This window comes from Hippopotamus amphibius, chromosome 1 (assembly GCF_030028045.1).
Source record: "Hippopotamus amphibius kiboko isolate mHipAmp2 chromosome 1, mHipAmp2.hap2, whole genome shotgun sequence".
NCBI classification, from domain to species: domain Eukaryota; kingdom Metazoa; phylum Chordata; class Mammalia; order Artiodactyla; family Hippopotamidae; genus Hippopotamus; species Hippopotamus amphibius.
The window spans coordinates 33,953,134-33,967,262 of NC_080186.1; the positions used below are offsets into that span (position 1 = coordinate 33,953,134).

The 14,129-nt window shown below is 35.4% G+C and overlaps 1 protein-coding gene across 3 annotated transcripts in view; it reads right to left on the reverse strand.

The window, feature by feature from the left end:
• FOXJ3 (forkhead box J3) overlaps window positions 1–14,129 on the reverse strand; it is a 137,222-nt gene that overhangs the window by 26,945 nt on the left and 96,148 nt on the right. For 2 of the 3 annotated variants that reach the window (XM_057707314.1, XM_057707324.1), the window contains exon 6: window positions 8,991–9,092. The exons of the other annotated variant lie outside the window; for it this stretch is intronic. In XM_057707314.1, coding sequence (XP_057563297.1) covers window positions 8,991–9,092 — 102 coding nt within the window. The remainder of the gene's footprint in view (window positions 1–8,990; window positions 9,093–14,129) is intronic. 3 annotated transcript variants of the gene reach the window in all.

Below are 14,129 nucleotides of genomic sequence, written 5' to 3' on the forward strand. Positions count from 1 at the left end.
CTTCCTTCATTCCATTTTTTAAAGTTCATTTTATTCTTTTTCATCCAATTGAGAACTCTGTTTTATCATTTACAGTAAGGTCTCAGATCCATCTGAAATTGATTTTTGAGAATGGAAAAATCTCACTTTTCTATTGATTCAGCACCATCTGCTGAAAGACATCACTGAACTCTGTTCCATAAGTCTGTCTATTCTTATGCCAATATTACACTTTCAATTATTATAGGTTTACTCTTGATTATTTCGAAGTATAAATCCTCTTTTATCTTTTTCTTCAACATTTTCTTCAACTACTATTTACCATTTGGAATCTCATTTATCTTTCAAAATCAGCTGGTCATTTCCTACTATCTTCCTTCCCCTAAACAAAGCATAGTGGAATTTTGATTGGGCTTATTAAATCTCTAGATAAACTTAGGAAAAACTGACTTTTTTACAATAATCTTCTCTATGAAAATTATATATCTACTCTTATATAAGTTCTCTTTTTGTTCTGGCAACACAGGGTTGCCACAAACTTTCAGTTTGTAAAAAGCCCAATACCTGGGTAGCGCAATACAAAGAAGCACAATAAAAAGAGGTATCTCTGTATTTGATGTTTTTGAATAGTAATATAAGTATTATCTTTTAAATTTTATTTTCTGTCTATGGCTAATACACAGGAAAACAATTGACTTCTAAAATCCAATACTGACCTAATATTGACATATTGGTAAATTCACTTACTAAATTCTAAGAGTTTACCTGCAGATTTTTTTGAATTTTCCAATATGAACAATCATGTCTTCTGTGAATGACGGCTTTGCCTTTTTGCCTTTCCAAATTTTGAACTTTTTCTCTTTTCATAACTTTCTTCTCTCCTTGCCTGAACACTATTATAGTCATACATTTTACTTTTATATGTTATAAATCCACAATGCATTTTTGTAATTTTTGCTTTACATAGTTATCTTTTAAAGAGATTTAAATTTCTTTAAAGAAACCTTTATACTTACCCATAGTTACCATTTCTGGTGTCCTTAATTGCTCTGTGTAGCTCCTGATTTCCATTAGGAACTTCAATTCCACATTTATTAGGTGTCCTGAAGCTTTCCCCACAGCTCGTTAATGCTCTATTTACTTTCTTACTGTCTTTTCTCTGTGTGTTTCACTTTGGATAGCTTTTATCGCTATATCTTCAAGTTCACTGATCTTTCCATCTACAATGCCTAATCTGCTGTTAATTCCATCCAGTTTATTTTTCAACTCAGACATTATATTTTTATTCCTAAGGAGTTTGATTTGGGTTTTTAAACATCTTCCATGTGTCTATACACATGTTCAACCTGAACTTCCATAAAATAAAGTTACAACAACAGTTCCCCTCACCCTCTAGCCCCAGGTTTTATTGAGATATAATTAACATACAATATTGTGTGTTAGTTTAAGGTGAACAATGTACTAGTTTCATACACTTATGTATTACAAAATCACTACCATCATAGCATTAGCTACTGCCTCCATCACCTCACATAATTACCATTTCTTTTTATTGTGAGAACATTTAAGAGCTACTCTCCTAGCAACTTTTCTATATATAATAGTGTAGTATCATGCATGTAATCACCATGCTATATATTAGATTCCCAAAACTTAATCATATTATAACATAAAGTTCCCTTTGAGCATCTCCCCATTCCCCCCAACCACCATTCTATTCTGTTTCTCTGAGTTTCGTCTTTTGAGTCCACATATAAGTGATATCATACATTTTCGTCTTTCTCTGCCTGACATTTCACTTAGCATAAGGACTTCAAGATCCATTCATTTTGTCACAATCGGCAGGATTTCTTTTTTTCTCACAGTTGAACATTATTCCATTGTATTCTACATACCACATTTTCTTTACCTATTCATCTGTTGATGGACACTCAGGTTATTTCCATATCTTGGCTCATGATAACTGTTCTAATGTCCTTTTCTACTATTTCTATCACGTGTGTCATTTCTTGGTCAGTTCTGATTGACTGATTTTCTCCTCATTATGGGTCGTTTTTTACTGCTTCTTTGCTTGGTAATTTTTTATTCGATGCCAGACTATTGTGAATTTACATTAAGTGCTATATTTTTAGATTCTTACGAATGTTCTTGAGCTTTATTTTGGGACACAGTTAAATTATATGACAATAGGAATGAAATACTGATACATGCCATAATACAGATGAACCTTAAAAATGTGTTTAGTGAAAGAAGTCAGATATAAAAGGTCATATATTTTGCAATTTCACTTACATGAAAGGTCCAGAATAGGCAAATCCAGAGTGTTAGAAGAAAAAATTAATGGTTACCAGAGGATGGAAGAAATGGGAAATGAATGCTAACAGGTATGAGATTTTCTTTGGGGAGTAATGAAAATGTATACACATTCCACATCTTCTTTATCCACTCATCTGCTGATGGACATTTAGGTTGCTTCCATGTCTTGGCTACTGTAAATAGTGCTGCTGTGAACATTTGGGTGCACGTATCTTTTGAATTAGAATTTTCTCTGGATATATGCCCAAGAGAGGGATTACACGGTAGCTCTATTCTATTTTTAGTTGTTTAAGGAAACTCCATACTGTTTTCCATAGTGGCTGCACCAATTTACATTCCCACCAATAGTGTAGGAGGGTTCCCTTTTCTTCACATCCTCTCTAGCATTTATTATTTGTAAACTTTTTGATGATAGCCATTCTGACTGGAGTGAGGTGATACCTCACTGCAGTTTTGATTCGCATTTCTCTAATAATTAGTGATGTTGAGCATCTTTTCACGTGCCTACTGGCCATCTGTGTGTCCTCTTTGGGAAAAATGTCTGCTTAGGTATTCTGTCCTTTTTTTGACTCGGTCGTTTGTTTTTGTTGTTGTTGTTGTTATTGAGTTGTATGAGCTGTTTGTATATTTTGGAAATTAATCCTTTGTCAGTCACACTGTTTGCAAATATTTTCTCCTGGTCTGTAGGTTGTCTTTTCATTTTGTTTATGGGTTTCCTTTGCTATGCAAAAGCTTTTAAGTTTGATTAGGTCCCATCTGTTTATTTTTGCTTTTATTTCTATTGCCTTGGGGGACTGACCTAAGAAAACAATACCACGCTGTCTTGATTACTGTAGCTTTGTAATATTGTCTGGAGTCTGGAAGGTTATGCCTTCAGCTTTGTTTTTCCTCAAGACTGCTTTGGCAATTCTGGTTCTTTTATGTATGGTTCCACATAAATTTTAGAATTATTTGTTCTAGTTCTGTGAAAAACATCATGGGTAATTTGACAGGGATTGCATTAAGTCTGTACATTCCTTTGGACAGTAGAGCCATTTTAACAATATTAACTCTTCCAATCCAAGAGCATGGGATATCTTTCCATTTCTTTGAATCATCTTCAATTTCCTTTATCAATGTTTTATACTTCTCAATCTTTCACCTCCTTGGTCAAGTTTATTACTATTTTTTTATGCAATTTTAAAAAGGATTTTTTAAAAAATTTCCCCTTTCTGGTATTTCACTGTTAAGTGTAAAGAAATGCAACAGATTTCTGTATGTTAATCTTGTATCCTGCTACCTTTCTGAATTCGTTTACCAGATGTAGCAGCTTTTGTGTGGAGTCTTTAGGGCTTTCCATATGTAGAATCACATTATCTGCAAATAATGACAATTTTACCTCTTTCCTTCTAATTTAGATACTTTTTTAAATCTCTTTTTATCATCTGATTGCTGTGGCTAGGAATTCCAAGACTATGTTGGAACTGGTGAGAGTGGGCATCCTTGTCTTGTTTCAGATTTTAGCAGGAAGGCTTTCAGCTTTTCACTGTTAAGCATTATGTTGGCTGTGGGTTTGTCATAAAAGCTCCTATTAGGTCAAGATACATTCCCCCTATACCCACTTTGGTAGGAGTTTTGATCATGAATGGATGTTGAATTTTATCCAATACTTTTTCTGCATCTGCTAAGATGATCATGTGGTTTTTGTCTTTTCTTCTGCTGATGTGGTGTATCACATTGATTGATTTGCATATATTGATCCATTCTTATGACCCTGAGATGAATCCAACTTGATCACAGTGTGTGATCTTTTTTATGTGATGTTGGATTTGGCTTGCTAATATTTTGTTGAGAATTTCTGCATCTATATTAATCACAGATATTGGCCTGTCATTTTCTTTTTTGTTATTGTCTTTGTCTGGTTTTGGTATCAGAGTGATAGTGGCTTCATGGAATGACTTTGGGTGTGTCCCTGCCTCTTCGATCTTTTGGAAGAGTTTGAGAAGGATCAATGTAAGTTCTTCTTTGTATGTTTGGTAGATTTCCCCAGTGAAGCCATCTGGTCCTTGACTTTTGTTTGCAGGGAGTTTTTAAAATTACAGGTTCTATTTCACTTCTGGTGAATTATCTATGTCTTCTTGATTCAGTTTTGGTAGGCTAAAGTTTCTAGAAACTTGTCCATTTCTTCTAGGCTGTTCAATCTGTTGGCATATAATTGTTCATAGTGTCCTCTTATAGTTTCCTGTATTTCTGCAGTATCAGTTGTTATTTCTCTTCTTTCATTTCTTATTTTGTTTATTTGGGTCCTCTCTCTTTTCTGCTTGGTTAGCCTGGCCAGAGAGTTGTTGATTTTGTTTACCCTTTAACAGAACCAGCTCTTGGTTTTATTTTTTTCAACTCTTTTTTTAATCTTTCATTATTATTTCTTTCCTTCTGCTGACTTTAGGTTTTGTTTATTCTTTCTCTAATTGTTTTAGGTGGTAGCTTAGGTTGAGATTTTTTTTGGTTTTTTTTTTGAGAAGGCCTGGGTTGCTATGAACTTCCCTCTGAGAACTGCTTTTGCTGCATCCCATAGATCTTGTATGGTTACGTTTTCACTGTCATTTGTCTCAAGGTATTTTTAAATTTCCTTTTTGATTTCATTGCTGATGCATTGATTTTTTAGTAGCATGCTATTTACCCTCCATGTAATCACTTTCTCTCAGTTCTCTTTCTGTGGTTGATTTCCAGTTTCATGCTATTGTGGTCAGAAAAGACTCTTTGGCTTTTAAGTTGAATATTTAGTGCATTTACATTTAATGTATTTCCTAACATCATTAGATTTAAATACTTTTTATTTTCCTGTGTTCCCCATCTCTTCTTTGCTCATTTTTTTTCTCCTTTCTTGCCTACTTTTGGATTAACCAAGGATTTATTATTTTTCCTTACTTGGTAATATTCTTTTACTATTCTTGTAACAACCTAGAGCAGAGGTTCAGGTAAGGAACCCAGACAAAAACATGACCAGTATCTGAGAACTGGTTGGAATGTAATTCTTCAGACCCAATCCTGATCTAGAGTTAGAAACTCTCAGTGTAGGGCCCAGTAACCTGGGTTTTAACAAGCCCTCCTAGTTATTCTGATATATGCTGAAGTATTAAGAATCACTGCCCTAGATTTTACTACATGCCCTTGACTTAGTACGTTTACCATTTCCCATACAATAATACAAAGACATTAAATGCATATATTTCCTAATGCCTTACTCTAGTACTGTCATGTACTTTAACTTCTACAAGTATTTTAAACTACAAAGCATTGTGTTATATAACAGCACTGATATTTTTTTAATCATGCAATACGTATTTATATTTATTGACATGCATACTTTTTGGTGTTCTTCATTATTCTGCGAAGGATTTTTCTTCTATCTGAAAAATTAACCCCCTTTAATTTTTTAATACTGGTGAACTAGTAACATTCTCTCATATTTTGTTTTTGTAAAAGCCTATTTATTTAACCTTCATTTTTCGCAGAAATTCGAATTTCAGAATTCTGGATTGACAGGTATTTCTTTTCAGCACCACAACAAGTGCATTCTGGTGGTGTCTGACTTTCATCATTTCTAGTAACAATTCAGTGTGTTCCTCTGAAGTTGCCTGTTATTTTCCTCTGATTTTAAGATTTTTTTTTAAATCCTTGTTTTTTAGCAGTTTGATTTTTATTTGCCTGATAAGGTTTTCTTTTAATTAGTCCTTGTTGGGGTTCTCACAACTTCTTGAATCTGTATTGTGTTATCTTTCATCAGTCTTAGAAAATTAAAATACTGCTTCTTCTCTAGTCCCTTTTTCTTCTCTTCTGGAATAGTAATGACAAGTTTGTTAGATCTTTCCCCCAAATCCCATTTATCTCTTAAGCTTTTCTGAATTTTCCACCATTTTTCCTTTGTGTTTCAACCAGCATCTTCTCTACTGACTTATCTTCCAGTTCATTGATTCTCTCCTCTGATGTGTCTAATCCTCTATTAAACCCATCTATTGAATTCTTAATTTCAGTTATTATATTTTTCAATTCTCTTGATTCTTCCATACAGATTCCAATTCTGATAAATTTTCTATAATTCATATATTCTCTTCAATGTATTAGTCACAGTTATTTAAAACTCAGTATTTAGATCACTTGTAGATATGTTTATACTATCCTTTCCTCCTCCTTGTCTTGGCATTTAATTATTTGGTCTTGTTTCCTGGAAAGTCTGAAAATTCTGACTGAAAGTGAGACCTTACTTATGAAAGCTTGCAAAAGCTTGGGATATGTTATTTTCCAGAAAAGATTTAGTTTTCTTTTGGAAAATAGAATATTAGCATACCATCTTAATAACAATTTGAGACCAGTGTTATTTTGATTTGCTCTTACTCATAGAACATAATCTTTCTGAAATATCAATTTGAAAACCTGGGGTGTTTACCATGGCTCTCTCCTTAAAGAACTACAATTTTTGTTCCCCCTTCGCTGTGAGACTGCTGAATTCTGGCTAGTGAAAAATCTACTTGATTTGTCTTTGAGCCCAAGCACACATAGGTTAGAGATTAGCAAATGCCTTAAGTGGATATTGCTTGCAAAAAGTTGAGGTCACTTTTGAGATCCCTCAGGGTCTTGGTCCTTAAGTCCCAGCTCTTTGGTAGCCTCAAACTCCAGTTTTTATCTCCCTAGCTCAATGACTGTTCTAGACTGCAGCTTTCTCTGCAGCCTCTGTGCCATGCACTGAGAAGTGGGAAATGTCCCAAGGGAAAACCTGTAGTGCTTATCTAAATGTGCTTCCCTTCTTTCTGAGATCTTCACTTCTGAAGTTCTGCCTGTCTTTTTCTCCAATGCCTCTCCTCTCTTTTTTATTGGTGGGTGGGGGTGGGGTTGGGGTGGTAATTTTATATAGATAGGGAGAAGGGTTAATCTGATACTAGCTATTCTATCATATTTGAAAGCAGAAGCCCAAAAACTCCAGCTCCTTTATTTAGTCATGAAGTCACAGCATTACTATTTTCTAATTGCTCCCTAGTAGCCACAGCTCTCTATGTTTAGGCCTCAATATCTCCTACTTGAACTATCACAAAGAGCAGTATTGGATACTTCTGATTCCAACCTATCTGTTTCATGGGAAATTCTCAAGTATAGCTGGGTATCATTAGGGATGATTTTTTTTTAATTTATTTTTATTTATTGACTGTGTTGGGTCTTTGTTGCTGCATGCTGGCTTTCTATAGTTGCGGAGAGCAGTGTCTGCTCTTCGTTGTGGTGCACAGGCTTCTCATTGCAGTGGCTTTTCTTGTTGCAGAGCATGGGCTCTAGATGAGTAGGCTTCAGTAGTTGCAGAGTGTGGGCTCATTAGTTGTGGCTCGCAGGCTCTAGAGTGCAGACTCAGTAGTTGTGGTGCAGGGGCTTAGTTGTTTCACGGCATATGGGATCTTCCCGGCCTGGAGATCGAACTCATGTCCTTTGCATTGGCAGCCGGATTCTTAATCACTGTGCTATCAGGGAAGCCCTGGGATGATTTTTAAAAGTATATATTTCTGGGCCCTATCCACAAGGATAAAGTAACTGATCTGGTAGGCCTGCAATGGAATTTGGGAATTACTACCACCACCAAACACACATACACACACACCAACAACCCACCAGTCCCCTAAGTCATTCTGACAGAATCAGTCCATGTATTGCTATTTGGGCAAAATTATTACTCTACACCTCAGTTGCCAGTTTCCTATCTAAATTGGAAATCTGATCAGTCACTCATTATAATCTGTCTTCTATCTGTTTACGCATTACCTTGCACAAATAGAAAGATACTATGTATACTATATTAGTGCAACTGAGTATGTATATGTTTTTATGTGTATGCACAAAAAAGCAGAAGAGTAAGAGAGCCAAAAAAAAAAAAAAAGGCAAGTAAAAGCAAGGGAGATAGGGGAAAGAGGGTAAAAGCAAGACTGACACACCATATGAGTACAAGTGTGAAAAATACATGGCTTCCAGGCGCTCATCAGGGTCTAGTAAGGGAGGAATCAGATGTACAGAACTGAGTTATTTCATGAACCTCCCAGAGCCTTTTTAGGGTTTTGAGATACGAGATTAAGAAATCACCTTGTAAAGAACAGAGATTCCACTAGGTATCTAAAGAGCTGGCATAAGGTTTTGACCCTTGCTTCAAAAGCCCAAAGGAAAAAAAAAAACCCAAAAAACAAATTGCAGCAGACTACCACATGCTACTTCTGGGTATGTACCTAGACTTGAATATCATGAAAGAGGCTGACCACCATTCCAAAGAACTCTGAGTTTGCCCGAATTATTTATTTTACTGGATTCTGTTGACGTCCTAGGAATTTGTCAATCTCTTTTTAAATTGCATACTTAGAGGGGTAATCAATGATTTTTAAACAAACTGATTCAATAAAATGCTGGACTCAAAAATTCTATCAATGGGACTCATAATGTCAAGAATTCAGATTTAATATAGAGCTTCCCAATAAGCATTGTCCAATTTTTCCAGAGAACTATTTATTTACTTCTAACTTGTATAAAGCTAAAAGCATTGTGGATTCAGCTTTCAAACTGCCATGTATGGTTTGGTCAAATCTGTATCATCTTTAAACTTAACCATATAGAAATCTACTGTTACTATAAAAGCTAATTAAATGTATTACTCAATGACATTTCAAAAGTGTTCAAAAAAATAGAATTACTTTGTTAGTCACAGTGTTGATTGCCAGAGTTGGAGAGGCACTTCCCGAAATAATACACTCCATTCCCAAAGAATCTGAATCTATGCTATATGGAGTTGAGGCCTAAAATACAAGAACAAAATAAATAATTATTAGCTCATAAAACCACCAACTTCAACACAATTTGAAGTTATTTCATCAAATGCTTTGTTTCTGAAAATAAACTTAAAATCATTACTGAATTCTCTTCTACTGTATTTAAATATGCTACTGACCTGATAATCACAAAGTCCATTGGTATGGCTACTCCTTATCAACTCTTTTAACTGGTTGTGGGATAGGTTTACAAAAATTAGAGACAAACTTCTGTAGTGGAGACTGTTAATAGTCCGCTAATACCCATTCTCCCCTCTTCTCCTTTTTAGTAATAGATCCCTGTAGTCATCAACTCATTGCTGCCCAGATAAAGACCACTTTTTTCAGCCTCATTAGAACTACAAAGACAACTCTGTCTATGCCCCAACTTTTGTGCCATTCAATTTAGCTACACCTAAATTAACACAGAAGATTACTTTAGAGAGCTGCAAATCTCATGTTCCTCTAACTCAACTCAGTCACCTCAATACAGATTACTGGTTAACTATCTCTCACTGCTACCCACAGGTAACAAGAGGCAAGCCTGTATTGTGTGATTTCATGCAAATTACTCCACTTTTATACTCTTTTCCTCATCTATAAGAAGATTATGCCACTTCCTTCAGAGGTCTGTTAAGAGTATTAATGAAATAATTTATGTAAAGCACTTAGCATAGTACCTGAAATGCACAATAAGCATTGGATTCTATAATGACTACTAAAACATATCTAGTACTGATGCTGAGAACCTACTGATACAGAGGAACATTCAATGGTGATTAGTGGAAAAGGAGATGGCTTTGGTATGAGGCACTATATTCTCACAAGCCCAGATTCACAGCTTTAGCCACAAAATCTTTTAATTAGATATTCTTCATAGATACTAAAAATCTGGTTCAATCAAGAGAATAAAGGACATTCTCTTTACGTGCTTTGATATGCTCAATAGTATAGTATATGTTTTTGTTTGTAGTTACACTGATTCTATGTTATTAACAGACTAGCAGCCTGATTAGCAAAGCTAATTTAACTTGGAATCTACAGATCTCAAAATGCACTTGAATAACTGTTATCATTGCAGACAAAACCCAAATTCTGGACAAAGAAAACTATCAGTGAATCTAATCTAGGTGGCACCTCTTAGCTTGTGAAAGATCCTTTCTGAAGTTTCCTATACCCCCTGTCAAAATCCTACTCATTCAAGTTCTACTTCCAGAATGGTAGTGTGACACCTACCTTCTATTTAAAACAACTACCAATTTGGGGTGGGGGGAGTGGAAAGGGACATGGGATCACAACTAGCTGAGCAGTCTGATGAATAAATAAAACAGGCAGATTGTGGAGAGAAGGCAAAACTTGGGAGACATCAGCCTGAATTTCCTGTTTTGCTGTAGCTCTGCTCCAAGGTCAGGCAGCAGATGAAGAATATGAGCAGCTAAAGTTGTCTTTCTGTCAGGAGGAACTAGGGAAAAGAGCCCAGGTAAATGCAACCAGCTACTAGAGAGAGAAAGGAATCCCACAGGAGATAAAGTCAAAAGAGATCCCCTAAAACTGTATATGATATACCAAAGTCTCAGGCTGACCCTTAGACCATGCATATGCAGATTAGCATAAAGCAAAGGCTTAAAGAATGAAACCAAAATTGGAACCACTGTCCACAGAAGATGAGAGAGAATTTACAGTTTGAGTCTAACATGGTTACCTGCCAGCTAAAACAACAATACCAATATCCTACAGAAGATTATAAAAGAACCCAGAGTCTCTATAACATTGATTATGTCCAGGTTACAACCCAAAATTACCTGACATACAAGTAATAGAAAAATGAAGCCCATTCTCAAGAGAAAAGATAATCTATAGAAGCCCAACACAAAAAGACTAAGATGTTGCAATTATGAGACAAGGATTTTCAAGTAGCTATTATAATTATGCTCAATGAGACAAAGGAGAAAAGATCTGAATGGAAAAGTATAATAATGGAAATCTCAGTGAAGAAATAAAAAATATAAAAAGAACAAAATCAAAATTTACAAATGAAAAATACAATATAAGAATTTTAAAAGTCAATGGATAGACTTAATATCACAATGGAGACTAAAGAGGAAAGAATCAGTGAACTCAAAGGCAGATCAACAGAAATAATCCAATCTAAAGAACAAAAAGGAAAAGGCTAATTCTTTAAAAAAAGAAAAGAAAAAAGAAAACAGCCTAGGAAAGCTATGGGATAATCTCAAAAGGCCTAACATGTATATGAGTTCCAAAAGGACAGAAAAGAGAGAAAACAGCAGGAAAAAATATGGAAGAAATGATGACTGAACACTTTGGAAACTTGCTGACAGACAAATTTACAGAACCAAGAAGCACAGTAAGCCCCGATCAAGATAAATTCAAAGAAAAATCACATTTGGATATATCATAACTGAACTGTTGAAAAATAAAGGTAGAAAGCAGGCGGAGAAAAATGACATATCACTCACACAAAAAACATCAATTGGAAAATGACTGCATTTCTCATAAAAGTAATGGAGATCATTAGACAGTGAATATTGTTGAAGTATTGAAAGAAAAAAAAAATTCAATCCAGGCTGTATATCTAATGAAAACATTCTTCAGGATTGCACATTTTCAGAAAAGGAAAACTAAGAATTTGTTGCCAGGAGATCTAAAACATAAGAAAGTTCATTAGGCTAAAGGGAAATTATAGCAGAGGAAAACTTGGACCTTGAGAAATGAATTAAAGCATCAGAAACGGTAAATACCTAGGTAAATTAAAAAAACAACTGTTTCCTCTTAGGTTTTAAAATCACATATAATTATTTAAGGCAGAACTTATAATATTGTTGTATAAGATTATCAATATAAGCATATGTAACATATGTTACAACTATGGGGAATGGTGAGGAAAGGGATAAAGGAGACATTTGTTTGGAAGATTTCTACATTTTATAGGCACAATATTAACTCCAAATAGACTGCAAAAGGTTAGGAAAATATACTGATATTCCAGTATATAAATATACAAAGAGGTATAATAGCTAAAAAGCCAGTAGTTAAGAATACCAAAATATATCCAAATAATGTAAAAGGCAAGAAAGATGGAAAAAAAGAACTAAAAATACAGAGTGGTACCCAGAAAACTGGGTTTGCCTTTTGGTGGGTGTAGAGCTAAAAAACACGACTAAGGCAAAGAGTGGGACAAGGAAGGATTTATTACTTGCAGCAAGTAAGGAGAACACTGGGGATCTTTCCCAAAGCAGTGTGTCTGCCAACAGCAAAACTGGGGAAGTTTTAAGCTAAGGGTACAGGCATACTCATGAAGGGAATTTGGGGGGAGGGGAGGCGCACAGAGTCCAACCTTTACCTGACTGAAGTCACGAGGGTGAGAAAAGGTCAACATCCTCCTCCCTTAGGGTCCACAGCTGATCTGGTAGTTGAGCGCCTACCAGAGGGGTTTAAATTCTGCAAAAATGGCCCAAGAAAGCACTCAGGCTAGTCTTTGAAACAGAATTGGGAATGTTACAACCGCTTTGTTATCTTTGCTATTGTCACTTCTCTTGCCTGGTAACAGTTTGTTCTTTTGTTCCCTTAAAGATAATTATTACTGAGACCTGTTCAAGGGCAAGCATCGTGGCCAAGCTTAGATCACAAAATGGCTTACACCCAAAATGGCTTTTCTTACATCAAGAAAGCCATGTCTGGGTTCTATTTCTCTGGGGACCCCATATCTGCTTATGAGAAGCCAAACAGAAAACAGTATCATTAATTACATTAATAACAATATCAATAATTATGTTAGGCAGCTAGTCAGACAGGAGCAGGTCCCTCTGCATGCTGGATGGTTCATCTTTCCCTCCCCCACCTGGACACTGGTGGTCAGAGCACACTCAGAGTCCTCCCTCTTGTGGTCAAAGACCACCGCTAGTTTCCAGCCATATCAGGACCAAGCAAGATAAAAAACGCCAGCACAGGTTGGCATAGGCGCACCAAGACCTAAAAGGTGACTCAAGGTAACCCGGGGTTCATTATGCCGTACTTGTAATAAATCAGCATTACGGTTTTTGAATCTCCCCTCGCCCCCACCGTGGGTTTCACCTGGGTGCTTGTGAGTAAGCGCCTGCGCACTAGGAGAAAAGTGATATAACCTAAAGCTGTCAATCAACCTGTCAGTCAAATGACGCAAGACACAGGGAGGAACCAGCAGTCTAAAAAACCCAATGACAGCCCACTCTCATCCTTTCTGAGGAGTGTACTTTCGCTTTGCTTAACAAAACTCTTGCTGCTTAAAACTGCGCTATGCCTACTGATTGAATTCTTTCCCTCAAGAAGGGCAAGAACCAAGGAAATCACCAACTCCACCAGCGACAATTACATTAATGTCAATGGTTTAAACACTCCAATAAAAAGGCAGAGATTGTAAAAAAAAAAAAAAAAAAAAAAAAAAGATGTTAAAAAAGCAAGAATAAGCTAAATGCAGCCTATAAGAGTCACAACTTCAAATAAGATGAATAACAGAGCTGCAAAATATATGAAGCAAAAACTGACAACTAAAAATCAGTAAAGAAAAAGAATACTGGAATACATTAGTAAATGCCTTGATCTAATTGATATTAGAGAACACTATACTGAGCAACTGTAGAACACATATTCTTTTCAAGTCCACTCAGACATTCACCAAGATATAGCACATGCTGAGCCGCAGAACAAGTCTCAATAAATATGTGTAAAGACTGAAATTAAAGAAACATTGTATTATAACTCAGTAAGATATCTAGGAAAATCCAATATTTAGAATATTTGGAAAAAGTAATTCATGGGTCTTTAGAAAAGACTCAAAAGAGAATTTTTTAAATATTTTGAATTAAATGATAATGAAAAAATGCAACAAACCAAAATCTGTGAGATGCAGTTAAAGTAGTCCTTAGAGGTAAAGCTACATCTTTGAATTCTTATATTACAAAAGAGGAAAGGTCACAAATCAAATATTTAAGCTGGAAACTGAAGAAGCTAGAAATATAAGAAAAATTA